The sequence below is a fragment of the Syngnathus floridae genome, chromosome 13 (assembly GCF_059516105.1).
Source record: "Syngnathus floridae isolate MCC-2025c chromosome 13, RoL_Sflo_1.0, whole genome shotgun sequence".
In the NCBI taxonomy this organism is placed as follows: Eukaryota; Metazoa; Chordata; class Actinopteri; order Syngnathiformes; family Syngnathidae; genus Syngnathus; species Syngnathus floridae.
In genome coordinates, this window is record NC_142425.1 from 11,742,463 (window position 1) to 11,761,817 (window position 19,355).

Consider the following 19,355-nt stretch of genomic DNA (forward strand, 5'->3'; position numbering starts at 1 on the left):
TTCAAATTTTTCCCATGTATGAATGTTCTTTGAGATAGTCAAAAAAAAGTTTGCAACCTTTTAGGAACCCTAACATTTAATATGCACTCAAACTTTATAGATTGAGATGTTTTATTTAACAATTCCGATATCTGCTGAACGTCTGCAGAAACCACAGCCAGCTGCAAATTACATCATTGCATCCACGGGCTTTTTTCCCCCACTTGTGACTGACACCCACCGCCCAAATTGATTTAGTCTCCGCCAATAGACTGCGAAGCTCACTTCCTCCCCCCTTCTCCCCCCCCGTTGCCCTCCCACCAGTCACATGGAGGTGAACGCTGACCCGTCTCTCACTCGCTCCTGCTTGAGTTGGAAGCAACACACATCTTCTCCGTTGCTTCCTCCACACACAAACGAGAAGAACTACTCTTGCGCTTGGGTGGATAAATGACTGTTGTCTAAGTGACTATATTTAGACATGTTGCGATGAGTGTTCGGAACTTGATTCCGGCGGCAGAGAGCGCGCGTCGTGCCGCACCGCCCTGACAGAGAAGAGCAGAGAAGACAAGAGGAGCCGCCTCTTGCGGCGTGTCCGGCAACCATGAAGTCCAGACGGGATAAACTCAAGATCCCCTCTTTGACTCTGGAGTAAGTAACCTTTTTTTTCCAGCCTTGCAAAAGTTTTAGACGGAAATATTGTCTTGCAAATGTTTTGGGGGAAGTCACGCAAAAGTGGAGCTATAATAATAATAGAAACTCTCTTAGAATATTGTGTATATTCTAGTTCATGCATAAAATCAAGTGAAAATACAAAATGAATCCAGGAAAACTAAAAATCAGGAATCACAAATGACGTCATCAAATGAAATGAAAACAAAGGCTTCCACTGTACATACATATTAAGCTGATATGTTGAATTTGCATTTTTTGAAAGAGGAGGGTTGTGGATTTTTAGTAATAGTCTTTTACTACTCCAACCTAAATTTTGGAAAATTTTCCACCATTGTGTTTCTCAATATCCCACATTCCTGTGGATTGTTTTCTCACTCTTGCATTCCTGCATGAATCATGCATCATCTCAAAACAAAGGCCCCCCCCCCCCCCCTTCCCCCATTCAGTAATTATAGCATCTATTTATTGGGAAGTGAGTGGGGGTTGGGGAGCGGGGGATGTTTGGGGGTACCTGCTGCCTACTAGATGCTGATCCATAAGACGTAGGAGCGCAGGAATGATCTCAGTTGAGCATGCGCCATTTGTTTTCATTGTCTTTTGAAGAGCGTTTGGATGATCACAGAGGACCAACAAAACATGCAGAAGTTTCAATACGCAATCATTTTGCGTACACCTTTTCTGGCACCAACATTGAGTTGAGAAACGGCCAGAACTTGTGACACTGCCGTCACGAGTTAAGCTTCCTCAAATGAACATCACTGCACAGCATGTAATTATAGCTCAGTCTATAGAAGTTCTGGAGAACATGTTCATTCGTGTTTTGGTGGTACTGCAGCTTCGAAACAATAGCTGCACTGTTGAGCCCAAAGCACATTGCTGGCCAGATCGTTAGGAACGCAGCAACGGGGTCAGCGTCGGGGTCATGCCTGCCGCTGGCTGAGCTGGAATATTTCAAGGCAAAAAAAAAAAAAATGATGGGTGGTGTGATGTCATAAAGGGAAAGTTACACCATCAAAGTTTGCATCAGATGCTTCTTGGTCGATGACACTATGTGCTGGGTGCGTTGCCGTAGCGATGAGTTGGGAGACTCGTGGGAAAACAAAAAACAGCAGATTGGAAAAAGAAAAGGTAAGCAGAGCTGCATTGAGTTTTGTTGGACCGACTTTAAGCAAGTGTGCGGGGAACAGCCTAATTTTTGGTGAGGGAGGGAGTTTGATTTTTGGTGTCTGCTGCATGCACCACATGCATGGATCTGCACAATATGTAATCTGTGCACCAATTTCTTGCCTTTCAGTTTATCACCCACTTATCAGAGTCCCACTCTTCTGAGTCCATGCAGCCCCTGCAGCCCTTGCAGCCCTTTGCAAACCCTTCACCCCTGGAGGTAAGTTGACCACGTCACATATTGAATTTATTACAAGCCTTTGTCTATTTACCAACCTCAACGATTGAACATAAAGCACCTAAAAATTGCATTTTAAGAAGCTCCTCTTTCACCAGTTAAGCTCCATCCGTTATTAGTTGTGTCTAAGTCTGCGGGTTGCTTGGCAACCATGATGGGTGCTCTGGAGGAAGGCAACACCGCAAACAGACGTTTGCAGCCAACATGTTTCTGGATAGGAGAGCAACGCTCGACAATCTCGCCACATTATGAGACATTTTTGCATAATCTCATGAGTCATTTCAGATTGCTCATTTGTTGTTGGTCCTCCAAATCACATCCAAACTGCTGTGCTTTGCTATTTACATTTGTCAAATTTGAACGTGGGAAAAGCCCTCGTTAGATGAATCTTCTATCACATTCCATCACTTGGCATCGAAGTGTTTTATTGGTTTGCACGTTTGCCTCGCACTTGTCATGTTCTCTCCGTGCTGACACGGATTTTCTCTTGATACGCCAGCTTCCTCCTAGATACCAAAAAAAAAATCTGTTAGGTTTACAGCCGACTCCGGATTGTCCATAGCTGTGAGTGTGTTGTTTGTACTATGGACTCAGCAACTTGATTGTGCAGTCACAATTGAGACAGTGAGAAGGTCAGTAATATCAATATCTGCTAATGGAGAGCCACCATAGTCGGAATTAAAGCTAGCTTTTCTCTTAACTTTGTAATCATGGACATACTGTTAAGTTTTATTTATCCTCTTTTATTTTCAAAGCTTATTCACACGCATGCAACATAAGCTGTGAGCCCTAACGCAACAAAAATTCAGTTCCCCATGTTTGCATTATATTTATCTCCCTCATTTGCATATGCATCTCACTAACTCAATGCACACCCACATGGAAATAATTACTCAACCAAGGACTCAAATAGTGCATGGTTTTTCTCACAGCAAATGAAAATGTCATTGTGGTTTACAGTTAAAGTTTCACTTCCACTGACTATAGAACACTTTTTTTTAAAATTGAAGTAGATAAATTGTCTTTAATTTGTTATTTAGTATAAACCCAAAATATTTACGTATAAAATCTAAAATTGTTTATTTTAATCCAGATTAATTCATTGCTTGTGTTTGTTAAAAAAAATTGGAATATTACTTTGAAAGAAAAAAATACCATATTAAATCGTGATTACGTTAAAATCAGCCCAAATAAAAGATGGTAAACAATTTTAGGGCGGGAGTAGGGTTTCGATTTCACGAGGTCACCTCCCCCGAGACGAGTATATTTTAGACTACCACCCTTTTCTAAAACATACTTTTAAAGCATACACCACATCTATGTTTACTTTCTGCTGCGTCTGAAATCGTTTTAATTTTTACCGTGAAATTAATTTGCCAAAATACAAAAAGCGCTTGACGTCAGTCATTTGTTATGCTATCAAATATTATAGCAGCAGTGGGAGCCCGAATAACCGAGCAGCACTTGAACGCAACACCAGACTCCAGGTTACTCACTCACACACGGAATACACACAATCAACCTTCTGCACGGTGGTCCAGCAAATCCCCCCGTCAGAGGTTTAATATTTCGGGAACAATATTGCAGTCCGACATCGAAGCAAAACATGGAAGGATCGTCGAACTCCCTTTGAATCATACCGCACGCGGTAGACGTAATACGGCATTGAATACAAAAGGACCGGAGCTGCTGAAAGAGAAAGACGATGATCGTGAGAGCACAAGAGGACCTTCAATTCTGACCAAAAACTTTTTAAGGTTATGAAAAAGAATCATCTAGTATGTCAGACCCAAGTCAACCGGGCCAGAACAAGTCCCATTTTGTTCCTGACGCCTTGCTGAAGCGCTCAAAAAGGTTAGTTCACTACAGTTGGGAATTTACAATTTAAAGTCGAAATAGTTTTACACTCGTTGGCTGTGATCTTGATTGTTTTGAAGGGCTACGTCAAAAAGCATTATTTTTATGATTGATTATCCTCCTGTGCCTTGATATGAATTAAATGCTGAGCTAAATGCTCGAATGTTAATCCCACGTTTCATTTGGGGGGGACGCGAGCTTTTGTCTGGGATGGAGCTTTTTTTTTTTTTTTTTTTTTTTTACACTAATGCGCTGTACAATTCGACTTGCATAACAATTTGACACTTAGTTTAACGTTGCAACAGCTCAACAATACGTCAAGCCAAATTAAGGCCGACTAAAAGGTAGGCTGCAGTTTGCGTGGATATAAATATTAACAAAAACGATTGTCTACAATTGTGACTGCTACTCTATTGTTATTGTGTTGTTTTGTGTTAAAAAAAACATTCAATTCAAAACCTCCTGCCCTTAATAACGATCTAGTTATTGTATGTTTGACAGTACATCACTTTGTTTACCGACAATTAAAAAATATATATATAGTACAGTTTTATGGGAGTTATTTGGTTTCCTATAGGATTCATTATTGGGCCAAGTTTCCATATTGTTAAAAGTCAATGTGCATTATTTTAATTGTGGTCTTGAAATGAATGTATGAAAAACCAACATGTTTTTCTTTATTTTGTGGTGACTATATTTGTTTCAAGTCTTCCTGCACCACAATATTGTTCATCCCAGTGAAACATCTGCTCATGGTGACGTTTATGGTCCAAGTTGGCCCCCTTCCTTTTAGGCCTGGGGGATTATATCATTCCCACCCTGTTAAACAGACACACAAATCAGTCTTGGACATCTGCAATTCAAGATGGGCCTGCTGCTATCGTTGCACCCATCCACCCACCTACTCCCATCAGCCTTGAGTCTGTTGACAGGAGGTTCTTCTTTGTATTTTGGCTCTCATTAGATCTCCCTCCTACTCTCTTAAGGCCATAGTAGTCGTGTGTTATGAATCTGGCTGCAGATTAAAGTTATATAAACGTGCCTCCAGTCCAAGCGGATCTGCTCCAAGGGTGAAATAATCTCATGGGTTGGTTTAAATCTCTGATGGATGACACTAAAAAAAAAAAAAATCCCCCCCAAGTTCTTGGAAACTGGATGGTGGGAAGTGTTAGATTGTCCGATGGTATAAACTCAAAAGTGGTGCACCAGAAATATGCTCACATTTCCATAAAAGCTGGGGCAACAAAATATTTCCATTTAAATTGATGATAAAAAACATCCATCATCATCCACATCTGGTTAAAATGTTATTTGATGTTATTACGACTAACTGGGTGTCCTGCCAAAGACCAGAGCTTAGTGGATTGCGGCTACTTCCGAGGTCAGATCTTGTTAATCCATGCGGTGTCATTACTCTCATTCAGCTTTTATACTCCAGCTGTATAAAGTTAACACATAACGTTGCATAAGAATCGGATTGGCAGAAAACCAAGGCCGACATGATGACACAAAGCTTTCAGCGCTACGCAAGGTTGTCTTTTTTTTCATGGAGCGTCTCGATATTGTACGGGCTGTCCACAATTTCAAACACGTGTAAGTTGTTTTATGGTCTTCTTTGTGATCAACGTTGTTGAGAATAACTGTTTGTGCTTCAGCTGTCGCAACAACAACAGGAAGAGTCTCTGTGTCGGAACGCCATCGCCCACTTTGTCCCGACCCCTCTCCCCCCTCTCAGTCCATACAGGTACGTTGTAAACTATTTTTTTTATGATTATCTGTAAGCAACAGCAAGCGACCAATCACAGAAAGGTTCGGTGTGTCGGCGAAGCAGGTGCTTTGTTGCTGAACCAGTCCGATTCCGTTTTTCGTAATTTGAGCTCTGATGGCTGATCTCCGCTGCTCAACACGTTGGCAGCCAAACTATTCAAGTATATTTTGATACACACGCTAGAAACGAGCACGGGCTCCTGTTTCACCCCGCGAAAGATCTTGTTTCCTTTCTTAAAGGTGACCGAGGTCTTGTGATATGTTACATTGGATGCCCCAATGGATTCCCAACAACTTCCGTGTGTCCTCACGAGAATAAATGCAATGTCAAAGAATTAATTAATTTTTCATTTTCGCAATTTTCATATATCGACATGTATAGCAGCTTTGTTTTTTCTTAATTCTAAAATGTACCGTAAATTTCGGACGATAAGCCGCTACTTTTTTCTCAAATGTTGAACCTTGAATCACAAATTTTAGCTGGTGCGGCTTATAGTCCAAAAATTACGTACAATTTTAGCCGTACCATTTTGAAAATCATCATAATTACATCGTCGCGAGTTTCCCGTAATGGAAAAACCCGGTTGAGCGGTGGTTCGTTTGGAGTATGACGATAATTTTGGGGCGGCTGGTTTCTGAGTCAACAATATTGTTGACATTCTGCTCAATGCAGCGAAGCAGCTGCACTCGCTATAAAGTCTGGCGAGTCGAGGCTTCCTCGTGCCAGCAGTGTGCGGATGTGCAATCTCTTGAGGATTATCTCACGACAGAGTGCAATCACTTTCTAATCGCCTCCATCTCGCAGACTCCAAATGATGCTCAACACTTAGTCTGCTCTGTCCGAAAGCCAAATTACGGCTATTCTTAAATTGCTGCTGGAATGTTTGGCAAAGTTGGAGCGTATCATTCCGAGGAGCTTGTTGCCGTAGCGATTTGAGCCTCTGTACATAAACATGAAGTCATCTCGTAAAAAACCACCATGTGGTCATTTGCGGTATCTTTAGATTTCCTTTCATGGTTCCTCCTTGTGGGCTTATTAATAAAGGTGCAAATAGAACTTTGACTAACTTGAAATCTTTCTTCATTTAGCAGCGAGCAGCCCGCTGGACAGCCCTCGAAATGTGGCGACCGGTGCCTGCGTCAACTTTCCGTTTGCCCGAAGGTATGTGAAGTCGTAAATATCTGCTTAATGGGTTTCAGCAATTTTGATTGGTGCATTGAACTGTAGAAAATATAATTATAATTTTTCATTAAAAAAATTTTGTCCACGGTTAACACAAATTGCATTCTTTGCCTACTGCAAGGCTGCAACTTGTGAATTATTTTTTAAAAAGAACACAGTAAAATGTTTTTTTTTTTCGAATTTCAAAATCTGTCTCTTCTTACAATAAGTGTCATGACACTTTTCGGCTCTCGGTATCTGCAAAGTGATGGAGGGTGGCCACGTATCCTCGAGCACGCAGTACCTTTCCATCTGCCAGATCTTCCAGGCGAGGATAAATGTGTTGCCGTTGGAAAGCCGCTCGCACGGTATTCAAGCCAGTTCCTATGGCAACGTGCTTCCCCTTCCAAGCATGTGTAGCCTACAAGTGAAGCTAAAAGTGGGATAGCACCGGAGGAGTTTAAGATCAGTCAATTTCAAACCAGTCAAATAAATCAAGTGCTGGCCTTTGATAGGACTGGCCCAAATTATTGTTTACTATTTTTTCGTCAGGTTATTTCTATATATACATTTTATATTCTATATTTTTTGCTGATATATATTGTGCATCAACCTGTAATGTCATTTTCTGTTGTGTTGCATGGCGAGTTAGTGTACATGCAAATATTGCGACCCTTATTTTGTCTTCCTCTTTCCACTCTTGTCGTTAAACCAAACTAGAGCAGAAACACAATCTTTGAGCTATCTTTATTTTTTTATTTTTTTTTGTTCCTGTTACATAAAGTGCTTCCTGAGAAGAATTTTAGTATGTGGACAAATGCAAAGTGGCAAGGATGGCAACATTGTCAAGATGAATTCCTCAGCTGAATGCCAGAGGTCACAAGATCATTTGCACTGGTCTGCAGTCTCACTAAAACTCTTTTTTTCTTCTTTCCTCTGCTTTCCTCTCAGTCACTTGGCTCGTGCCGACAGGTACTATTTTTCTCGTGGGGTAGCCAGTCTAATTTTTTTATCCACCTACCAGCACATTATCAATATTAAAAAAAAAAAGTGATATGTGACAGGAAATGACACAAACTAGCGTTTCCCCTATGAATTGCTAAAGACTGCCAAATATGACGTTTCAGAGCTGAGGGCCGTCGATGGTCTCTGGCATCGCTCCCCTCGTCAGGTTATGGAACCAACCCGCCGAGCTCAACTGTTTCCGTAAGTAACCCACAAAAGATGTCAGTTGATTTCCTCACGCCCAATGACGCGTTGGTTTATGCCGCTAGGGACGGCAAATGTTGATAAGCAGCTAATTGTTTTCTAGCGTCATCTGCTTCAATGAGTCATTGAGAGAGTTTGTTGAACGCAGTTTAAGAGGTAATAGGCACAATTTGTGTGGAATGTACACTTTGTGCATGTGGATTAAGTTGAGTGTGGTGTGTTTCTTACCACAGTTAAAATAAAAATAATTGAGAAAAAAAAATATTTAAAATATAAAACACAGTAAACTAAAATACTAATAATTGAAAAAATAATATAAATTTAGAAAATATAATAAAATAGATATATAAAATAAGTTTTAAGCAATTGAGATTTTAAAGCAAATTAAATGTGAGAGGTTTTTTTTGGGTGGTATTTGAATGATGACCAGTTAACACAGCAAACTAAAATACTAATAATTGAAAAAATAATATAAATTTAGAAAATATAATAAAATAGATATATAAAATAAGTTTTAAGCAATTGTGATACTGAGATTTTAAAGCTAATTAAATATGAGAGTTTTTTGTTTTGGGTGGTATTTGAATGATGACAAAAAAGAATTATATAAAATATAAAACACAATAAACTAAAATACTAATAATTGAAAAAAAATAATCTAAATTTAAAAAATATAATAAAATATATATATTAAAACAAGTTTTAAACAATTGTGACAGAGATTTTAAAGCAAGTTAAATATGAGAGTTTTTTTGGGGTGCTATTTGAATGATGACAAGACCTTAATTGTTTTATCTGGATGATTTCACAGTCTGTGCATCCCTAACATGTGCTTCTATAATAAGGATGGGAAGACCTAAAGGTCAGTGCGGACAATGGAGTTACTAATCAATGAGATTCTTTATAATGTGGATTTAGAAAGAGACTCCATTTTCCATGACGTTCCTATCCAGTGGGATTATCTGCCATTTGGAGTTCCCCGCAATATTGTTTTAACTTGATGTTAGCCTAACTTGTCTGAACACATGCTTGTGGTTTTCTTGCTCCGAGAAAATTCTCACTGAAGTCTTTTCCACCACATTAACAGTCTTCTCATTTTTCCCTGAGATTTCATTTGAGCTCTCTTGTGTCCGCAGTCTTCGTCATCCTCCCAGGAGCGCCTTCATCAGCTTCCCTACCAGCCGACCCAAGATGAGCTGCACTTCCTTTTCAAACACTTCCGCAGCACAGACAGTATAACCGACGAGGATGGCCGGCCCACGACCGTCATGCGTCCTCGCTCTCGGAGTCTGAGGTAGCCAGCCATCGGAATGACTGAAAAAGAAAATCCGATCATAAAATGCAGCAAAATATATTTGATTTATTGTTTAATTTAAAAAGGGACAGTGTATATTTATAATAATAATAAAAATACATCATATAAAATAATAACAAAATAAAAATACATTTAAAAATGTGCATAATACATATCAGTTGATCTGATCCGGACGATCAAATCTCTGTCGAGTCTAATTACTAACAGAGTGTGTGAACGCAAGGGCTCGGTGCTACTACACAATTGTACAACCAGATGAGCCAGATTGTTGCTTCTCAACTCTTTGTTGAACAAATACACAAGCCCACATTGGCTCCCACATCCAAACCAAAACAAGTAAACATGTACAAGCATGTTGTAGGCATGCCTCGAACCATTTGATACATCTCAGATGCAAGAGAAACTTTGATTTGAAAGTACAAATCTTTTGTTGTCACTGTCTCGCTAAAACATGACCTGTATCATGCTGGTGAGTCATTTATTTCTTGTTGCCTGTATCAGCCCGAGGTTTGGCAATGGCTGGATTGTGAGATTATAAATCTTTGCCTTTCAAGCAAGCTCACCTCACCAACTGTCCACAAAAATATTGCTCATAGTGTATACTTAAGATCTTTTTATAATGATAATTCCCTTAATTACTTCTGCCGCGCTCAGGATAGCAAAATAAATCTTAGAATTTGTAGGTTAGCGCTAAAATCTACACGTAAAAAAACAAAACACATATTTGAATTTCTTTATTTAGAGTAATTTAAATGAAGGCTTTATACAGTATAGGCTACCCAACAAATTGAAGAAGTTTTGAAATCAGGGACTACTAAAAACTTCAAATATTTTAAAAAGATTGCAACTAATTTTTATTTTTTCATTATAAAGACAATTTGTAATTTTAGTTTTTTAGCGGGCCACATAAAATGATGCGGCGGACCGTATCTGGCCCCCGGGCCTTTGGTTTGACACCGATGATTTAAGAGAATGCATTGAGGATGTTTCTTGACTAAAATCGATAAATCCGGGTGCTTAATCAGGGTCAGATGGAGAACAGACAGTTTAATCTTGTGTTTTTTTGCCTATTTTGCGTGTTGGTGCTGCATTGCACTATTTGTATGATGCCTGAATGCTCTTTATTCTGGCACCTCGGTGTGCCATGCGTAGGCGTGCTGGTTTAGAGTGCCGCAGGGATCCCGCTGCTGAACTGTAGTCGATGGCGGGCGGGCGGGCAGGCGGGCAGGCGGGGGTGGCTTCGGATTGGGGGAGGGAGGGAAGGATTGCAGCGTGCTGGGCATCTGTCTGCAACGGCTTTCGTGACAACAAAAAAAGAGCACGTTTTCCTCGCCTCTTTTCCGTTTAAGCCTTTTTACCAGTTTTAAAACGGTGGCAGCTTTTTCATCCATCCGCTGCCGGTGGTGATTCAACCTGACTGTGAAATTCACTCCAACAGCTTGAAAAAGCTGCTTTTGGCAGTTAATGAATCACTACACGCTGACCTCAAGTCATGTGTTAAAATATTGGATTAGATTAGAATGTTTAGTTTGATAAAAGTGAATAGACTCCGGGCCAGGCGAAAGGGAGTTTGGCACGGACGCTGCCGGCTCTTACGTAATCCCGACGGTGATGTTGATGTCACAGTTTATAGATACTTTGATTTTGATGCTTGGAAAATCCCAATCATGTCCTTCACGTCTTGACTTGAATTAAAAAGACAACATGTCTCGACACAAACTTGTTTTGCCGAATTTGTTCTTGGCAAGTGTTATAAAGTTCAAAGCAATTTTATATTGTTGTTGAAGAGATCTTTCACTTTACCAATCCAAAATTTTCTTCCATGTTTACAGCCCTGGGCGATCAAGTGTCTCCTTTGACAATGAGATAGTCATGATGAACCATGTTTACAGAGAACGCTTTCCAAAGGTGAGCTCTTAAAAAAAAATCTATAATCGTCAATGGCACTAAATGAGTTAAATTGATTTTTTGGGTGAATTTTCTTTCCTGTAGGCCACAGCCCAGATGGAGGAGAGATTGTTGGAAATTGTTACCCACTGTTCTCCAGACAGCTCCCTCCCGTTGGCCGATGGGGTGTTGGGTTTCATCCAGCACCAGTTGGTCGAGTTGGTCCGTGACTGTTTGGAGAAGTCCCAGAAAGGTCTGGTTACATCTCGCTACTTTGCTGAACTGCAGGAGAAGTTGGAGAAGCTGCTTCATGAGGTGAGATGTAATATAATTCAGAAGACACTTTATTATTTTCAGATTTTTTCTCCATAACCAGGTTATTATTTTTAGGTGTTTCGGAAAACAATGTCTATAAATTGAAGGAGGAGGAGATATTTTTGATTATTCATATTAATTAAATTTCGATGAAGTGTTTTTGGTCTCGTTTCATCATTCACGATATAAATAAACCTGACATTTTGCCGTCGCCGCTCCCCTGTTGCTTTCCAGGCCTACGAACGTTCGGAAAGTGAGGAGGTGACTGTCATCATCCATCTGGTTCGGAAAATCCTCATCATAATCTCCAGACCGGCTCGCCTACTCGAGTGTCTGGTAAGCAGATTTTTTGTCATTGAAAATCTCTCAGTAATCTCTGAAATTGAACATGGTTCTTCTTTTTGCAGGAGTTTGATCCGGAAGAGTTCTACCATTTGCTGGAGGCAGCAGAAGGTCACGCCAAAGTCGGCCAGGGAATCAAATCGGACATCCCTCGATATATCATCAGCCAGCTGGGTTTGACACGAAATCCTTTAGAGGGTAAAGAATTTTTCCCCGTAAATAGTTCAACCTCATTACAAGGTGTCCTCGGTTTCACTTTTACTTTGCGCTTTGATTGGAAGCTTTATAGATATCGTCTCCAGCGGCGACTTTAATAGCGCGTGAATAGTTCAATAAAAACAGTCAGTGTTGCTATGGCGATAAGAAAATCATGGTGGGCATTTTCTTAAATAATTGATACAACGTGGGCTTAAAAGACATCACAAGTAAGGCCCTGTATTTCCCTTAATTTCTTTTTTTTTTTTTTAGACATGGTGCAGCTTCAACAGTACGATTGCGGACCCTCGGTGTCTGTTGAGCCCGATGTGGAGGTGACATTTCATCCTAAGTCTTTTTTTTAATTATTATTATTATTATATATTATTATACTATGATTTTTTTTTACAATTTTGCAGCCTAAATGTTAACTTGTTATATTGGCAATTTTGTGACATCACAGCTTAATTTTGCATTATAATATGTTAGACGTGGGAAAAGTAAAATTCATTTTTCTGCTTTTATTGTAGACTAAAACTCCACAGGCAGTGACCCCAACCCGACGTAAACCTCTTGAGAGTGATTTTGAGACTATCAAACTCATCAGTAATGGGGCTTACGGGTGAGTGGACATTTTTATTGTTTCCTGTTTATTCCCTTAAAAGATCTTGCGGGAGTGGATGATATAAAAATATCATAATGCAAAATTCTTCTTAAGTCAGTATAAAATCGAAGAAGTGGCGTTGTGGTGGGAAAAACCTAATGTGAAAAATCATGTTGTGTTTGCCAGGGCTGTTTATCTGGTCCGCCACAAGGAAACCCGTCAGCGTTTTGCCATGAAAAAAATCAATCGGCAAAACCTTGTCTTGAGGAACCAGATTCAGCAGGCGTTCGTGGAGAGAGACATCTTGACGTTTGCCGAGAACCCCTTTGTCGTGTCCATGTTCTGTTCTTTCGAGACCAGACGCCACCTCTGCATGGTCATGGAGTACGTGGAGGGTAAGAGAGATGATAGGTTAAGATGCAGACTATCAAGTATATATTTTAATTATTCTTTTTTAAGGTGGAGATTGCGCCAATTTGCTGAAGAACATGGGTCCGCTACCTGTGGAAATGACAAGGATGTATTTTGCTGAAACCGTCCTGGCCCTGGAGTATCTTCACAATTACGGCATAGTACACCGAGACCTTAAACCTGACAAGTGAGAACAAAATTGGAACAGGCTATGGTCAGTCACCATATCAATATATATATTTTTTTTACCTCCTAACAGTTTGCTGATCACATCCATGGGCCACATCAAGTTAACAGATTTTGGCCTATCAAAAATCGGCCTAATGAACATGACCACCAACCTTTACGAGGGGCACATGGAGAAAGATACAAGAGAGTTTGTTGATAAACAGGTGAGACTGTCAGATATGAGACGGCTTTAAAAAAAATTTTTTTAAAAATGCGCTAAATATTTGGCTTGTGCAGGTTTGTGGTACTCCCGAGTACATTGCCCCGGAGGTGATTCTCAGGCAGGGATACGGGAAGCCGGTAGATTGGTGGGCCATGGGGATCATCCTCTATGAATTCCTGGTCGGCTGTGTTCCATTTTTTGGTGACACTCCAGAAGAGCTGTTTGGCCAAGTTGTCAGCGGTGAGAATATCAAATTAAATTTTCTACATTCATGCATTATATATATCATTTTTTTTAATTCAGTGTTTTTATTTTTTATATTTAAAAAAAAAATTTGGGCGTTTCTACAATGGAAAAACAATACTTGAAATGTATTTTTTAATTAATTTTTTTTCCCCAGATGACATCATTTGGCCTGAAGGAGACGATGCTTTACCGATGGACGCTCAAGACATGATTACCCATCTCCTGAGGCAAAGCCCCCTAGAAAGACTCGGAACCGGTACTGCTCATCATTACATAAAAGACTCCTCTGAATGTTTTTTTTTTTTTTTGCTCAACCACACAAATGTTCATACGTGACTGTAGGAGGTGCCTCCGAGGTCAAACAGCACGCCTTCTTCGTGGGCTTGGACTGGAACGGACTATTACGCCAAAAGGCTGAATTCATCCCTCAGCTTGACGCAGAAGATGATACGAGCTACTTTGACAGTAAACCACTTTTGAGATTATACCAAAAACTTTTTGTAATGCTATAAAAATAATCCTTCAGGATAATCCACGTGAATATCAGGATTTTATTTCGAATCTGTTTTCAGCTCGTTCCGAGCGCTACCATCATATGGCGTCGGACGAGGATGAGGAGACGAACGATGAAGAGTCTTCACTGGAAATTAGGCAGTTTTCCTCTTGGTCGCATCGTTTCAGCAAGGTACTGAAGCCAAAGTACAAACTAATATTTGGGGGCTTCAGCAACAAAATAATTTAACACAATGTGCTTTTCCAGGTTTACAGCAGCACTGAACATTTAGCTACACCGTCCAATTTGAGCTTCTCATCTGATCGCAGTCACAGTGAGGAGAAAGAGGACCGCGTAGATGCTGGAGGGCTTAGTCCCTTGATAGGTCCAGCAGAGGGCGTCCTAGAGCCCAGACTGCCAGGACGCATGGCCAGGTAGACACAATCTTGGATATTTAATGCTGTAGCCTATGCTTTTTAATTTGTTTGATTTTTTTATTATTATTTTATTATATTTTTGATATTATTATATATTTTGGTTTTTTTTTATATTATTATTTTATTTTTTATTATATTTTTTATCATTTTTTTTATTAACTCAAGAAGAAATAAATATAAGTTTAAAAAATATTTGAATTCAATATTTTTTGTAGCCTTTGCCCTCGGGCATCTCCCAACTCCTCCCAGTCTGAGAGGAGCACCAGTCCCCTGGTGATGACCAGCACCCACAGCTTGGAGATGACGCCCCGCTTTGCTGTCTCAACAGATGACGAGGGTAATTCCAAACAAACATCTTGAGACCTTCGCTTTCTCACCAAGTCTGTCCACATAACTCATTTCTCTTACTTGCAGCCGAGGTTGTCGTTTCCAAACTTCGGCGGATCCGAATCCGCAGCAACAGCACGGGGGCCAAACACTCATCCCCCAAAGAGCCAGCCGGCCCACGACGTTTCGGTAACCAACTGGAGACGCCAGACAGACAGAGACTTCCGTGTGGAGGCAAAGTTCCCAAGTCCGCCTCCGTTTCAGCTCTGTCGCTGATCATCACCACAGGTAAAATACACAACGGTGGTGGAACAAGAACACAGATTTACATCTTCTTTGAATTCCAGATGACTCTCCCGGCGGCCTCCAGCCCAGTCCCATCTCCCCGAGGTCCCTGTCGTCCAACCCCTCCTCTCGTGACTCCTCCCCCAGCCGGGACCTGTCCCTCAGTCCCGGTAGCTTGAAGCCGCCCATCATCGTTCACACTTCGGGCAAAAAGTACGGCTTCACGATGCAGGCCATCCGCGTCTACATGGGCGACAGCGATGTCTACACAGTGCATCACATGGTGTCGGTGGGTGGCCCTCAAGACTCCTCCACCTCCCTGAGAAGAGCTGCAGATTTAAAATTGATCTATTTGTTTCTAACAGAGCGTGGACGAGGGCAGTCCGGCCTACCAGGCAGGGTTGCGTACCGGTGATCTGGTCACTCACGTGAACGGAGAGTCCATCCAAGGCCTGGTTCACACTGAGATGATGGAACTGCTGTTGAAGGTAGAATGCCCCTTAGATAACGAGACAGATAGTTGGAAAGCGACACTTTGTAATCCGAGGCACATCTTGATATATTTTCATAGCTCAGGATTTTCAGTTCGTGCATTTCAGTTTGAACATTCCATGCAATCTGTCATTTCAGAGTGGCAGCAAGGTGGCGCTCCAGACCATAGCGCTTGAGAACACGTCCATCAAAGTTGGTCCAGCGCGAAAGACCAAACATAAAGGCAAAATGGCCCGTCGCAGCAAGAGGAGTAGGAGAAGAGATAACTATGATAGGTGAGGTTGAAGCTGTCATAGAATTTTGGGTACCTTTGGTTTGCAGAATGTCTTGTCTTCATTTGTCTCCAAAATTTCTATCCAAACTGCTCCTCAGTGATGTTCACCCTTAGTAGTAAATACAATACATAACTTGTGATGATTAAAAGGCTTTCCTGGTTTTCCCCGCAGGAGACGCAGCATCTTGAAGAAGTTATCGAAGCAGAGCACGGTGATGCACAGTAGTCGCAGCTTCTCATCAGGTCTCCACCACTCCGTTTCCTCCAGCGAGAGTCTTCCAGGTTCCCCGACTCATAGCCTCTCTCCGGGCCCCTCCACCCCCTGCCGAAGCCCTGCGCCCGACCATCAGGCCTTTGGTAAGATTTCAAAAATGCCAAATTTGGCCTTGGCTTATTTTTTTTTAACATTTTCATGTGTTTTCTTTCCAGATAACTCTCCTCAGAGCACGTCTCCATCTTCCAGTTCTCCGAGCTCCCCTGCCGCGCATATACGACCCAGCTCCCTCCACGGTTTGGGTTCCAAGCTCAACACGCAGCGTTACACCAAGGTGGGCCGCCGGAAGTCAACCAGCAACATCCCGCCTTCGCCCCTGGCCTGCTCCTCGTCGGCGCAGCCGCTTTCTCCACAGCGCTCGCCTTCACCCTTGCCGGGCTTCGCCAAAACACTTCACCCCTTCCACGGCAAAACCCTGTCACCCCCCACCATCGTTCGACACATGGTACGGCCTCGCAGTGCAGAGCCGCCTCGATCTCCTCTCCTCAAGAGGGTCCAGTCAGCTGAGAAGCTGTCTGGAATGTACCACGCCGATAAGAAGTCATACACCCCCCGCAGGCACACCCTGGAAGTGCCATTTTATAGCGAAGGGGAGCTGCTCGTTGACTCAGAAGCTGAGGGGGGCTTTAGCGGCTCGCACCAGGGGGTGGACCACTCCAGACTCTGCGGCTACTTGGGCGGCCAGAGGATGTGGGACTTGGGGCTGGAGCGATCGGAACAACTGGTGGTGATGCGGAAGCTCAACCTCTCGGAGCGCCGCGACTCCTTTAAAAAGCAGGAGGCCGTGCAGGAGGTGAGCTTTGACGAACCCGAGGAGAAGCCGAGCGTCGCGGCCGGCCCGGCGGGGGTCGAACAAACGCAGAAACAGCCGCAGCACAGGACCTCTTGGCTGGCCGGGGCCGGGTCGCCAAACAGCGAGGAGGTGGAGCTGCAGGTGCCCACGGTGAGGAGGTTCACCCTCGTGCCCCAGATCGCCGTGCAAGGCTCCACGGAAAGCGAGGAACAGGACGAGTGGGAGCCGTGTTCGGACGGGGAGGAGGACCAACAGGAGTCCGCCGTCGTCACATCATCTCAGCCGCAGCAGCAGGTGGACCTTCACAGCCAGGAAGAAGACACGTCAAGTTCTACTCAAGTTGGACAATCGGCTGAGAAGGAGACGGCAGAAAAAGCACATGCCAAAAAGTGACAGCTCATCCTGCACTGAAGGAAGCGGAAAAAGTGGCACATTTTACTTGAATTTTCTACTGTACATATTTGTTCGGTGGACCCGTCGGTCGTATTTATTACAATTGTAAAGCACGCTGCGTCGTTAAATGGAAAGGAGGAAAGGTTGGAAGAGCCAAGGCTTAATGTTTTGTACCCTTCAGATGTGCTTATTGACTGGATGTTATTTTTGTTTTATTTTTTTATAAATGTTTATATTTTTTAAATAAATCGCAGTGGTACCAAGTCATTTGATAATGCTGGGAATTGTTATTGGACCAAAATGTGCAAGAAGTAGTTTTAGAATGGTACTTTGTTCATGCTTTTTTTTTTTCATAAACTTTTATTGGCTTCAGTTTCCACACCCGTCTCAAAATCCAGAACTTGTGTCCACACTGTGAATAACATAAAATCAAAGTCCAGTACTCAAAGCCATTTTTTTTTTTTTTTAATTTGATCATCTTGTGCATTTTGCAATCCAAAAAGTTTGAATGTATCGTGTGTTGGACACAACCAACCTTCAACAGCCAAATTGAAGTCCATGTCTTCTTTCTAAACCTTTTGCTTTTTCTATCTTTATTCACACAATCATGCTCTTACTTCATTAACAGTGTATTAAAGTTTACAACATGGGTTGGGGAATGCAGACAATTTTGTACTTGGAGCAAAATGTGGGACGGTAAATCAAAATCTGAAGCCACGGCTTGTTTAAAGGCATTTTTTTCTATTTGATGTATAAATGTTGAATATTTTCGTATGGTTTTGAATATGTTTAAAGACGTGAGATGCACAAGAGTTGTAATTCAGTGCAGTGTTTTAACATATTCCCTCGAATGAGCATCTTCACCAGCTTTAAGGAGCTTTTTTTTTTTCTTTCAAATATCTACACTTTCTTTTCCCTGAACACAAATCTTGTGTGTGTGATGGAATTGTTTACAACAAACCTGGTATGTACTGTACTGCTCTTTATTCTGTGCTCCAAGATGAAACTACCCTTTGTCATACCTTAAATGAAAGTAATTTTGTTTTTGTAGTGTTGTTTTATCATTCTGCATATAGAACAAGATCAATGTTTTTGGAACGACAAATTGATTTCTGGACTGGAATTATTTTAAAGTTACAGTATGTGGTGGTAGAAAATCTTGACGCATCTTTAATAATACTTTACCATGACCAAAGCTTCAGATAGAAAAGAAAGTGCACACTTAACCAACTTGATCAAAAATATAACTTGAAGACAAAACTAAAGGTAAGTTAGCTAGTTCAAAACAATTCCAAAGAAAACCACACTGCTCATTCTGGAACAGTTTTTACTATTGTGAGATGTTTTTAATATAAAAAGAAAAACAGGGTGGCTAGTTCTGATTGATATTGAGTTTGTGGAAAATGAATTAAAATGACAAATCTACCTTATCTGCATCTCAGGTGTCTGCCAACAAAAGTATGGCACCAATTACCCCAACCAAACTGTGATGTCATGGAAGCAGGAGGTTATGCTCGAGCACATGATCAATTTGGAAATCAAAGTTGCACACTGTTGTAAATGTGCACGTTTTCTCCTGTGGACTCTTCTGTTCTTTGCATGCTGCATGAAACAAGCACACATCCGTAATACTTGATTGCATGGTATATTGGCGGAGTCGCCCAGTACTGTGTATTCTTGTGAAAAATAAAATTTGTATTTCGACAAATTCTTGTGTTTAAACCTTTTTTTTTTCCAATATGAAAGCCTCATTAACTACATTATACAAAGCGTTAGAAAGGGGAGAAAAATCTCAAATCTAAAGCTGCAGTTTATCTTCCTGGCCGCATG

At 41.5% G+C, this 19,355-nt stretch overlaps 1 protein-coding gene across 6 annotated transcripts; it reads left to right on the forward strand.

The window, feature by feature from the left end:
• Positions 1 to 333: 333 nt before the first annotated feature.
• On the forward strand, positions 334 to 19,233 carry LOC148388839 (microtubule-associated serine/threonine-protein kinase 3-like). 6 transcript variants are annotated; one of them, XM_088393320.1, is made up of 28 exons: positions 334 to 630; positions 1,949 to 2,038; positions 5,569 to 5,657; positions 6,770 to 6,842; positions 7,794 to 7,814; positions 7,970 to 8,048; positions 9,188 to 9,345; positions 11,199 to 11,274; positions 11,359 to 11,568; positions 11,803 to 11,904; positions 11,976 to 12,108; positions 12,379 to 12,440; positions 12,636 to 12,727; positions 12,896 to 13,104; positions 13,169 to 13,307; positions 13,380 to 13,512; positions 13,586 to 13,751; positions 13,912 to 14,013; positions 14,100 to 14,222; positions 14,330 to 14,442; positions 14,518 to 14,684; positions 14,903 to 15,024; positions 15,102 to 15,302; positions 15,362 to 15,588; positions 15,665 to 15,787; positions 15,930 to 16,066; positions 16,238 to 16,422; positions 16,495 to 19,233. In XM_088393320.1, the coding sequence occupies exons 1-28, from the start codon at positions 584 to 586 to the stop codon at positions 17,523 to 17,525; spliced, it is 4,410 nt and encodes a 1,469-aa protein (XP_088249446.1). In that variant the 5' UTR covers positions 334 to 583; the 3' UTR covers positions 17,526 to 19,233. The 6 variants fall into 6 exon arrangements, with proteins under 6 accessions (XP_088249446.1, XP_088249447.1, XP_088249448.1 ...); XM_088393321.1 differs by having other exon boundaries at positions 6,773 to 6,842; XM_088393322.1 differs by lacking the exon at positions 7,794 to 7,814.
• The last annotated feature ends 122 nt before the right edge of the window (positions 19,234 to 19,355 follow it).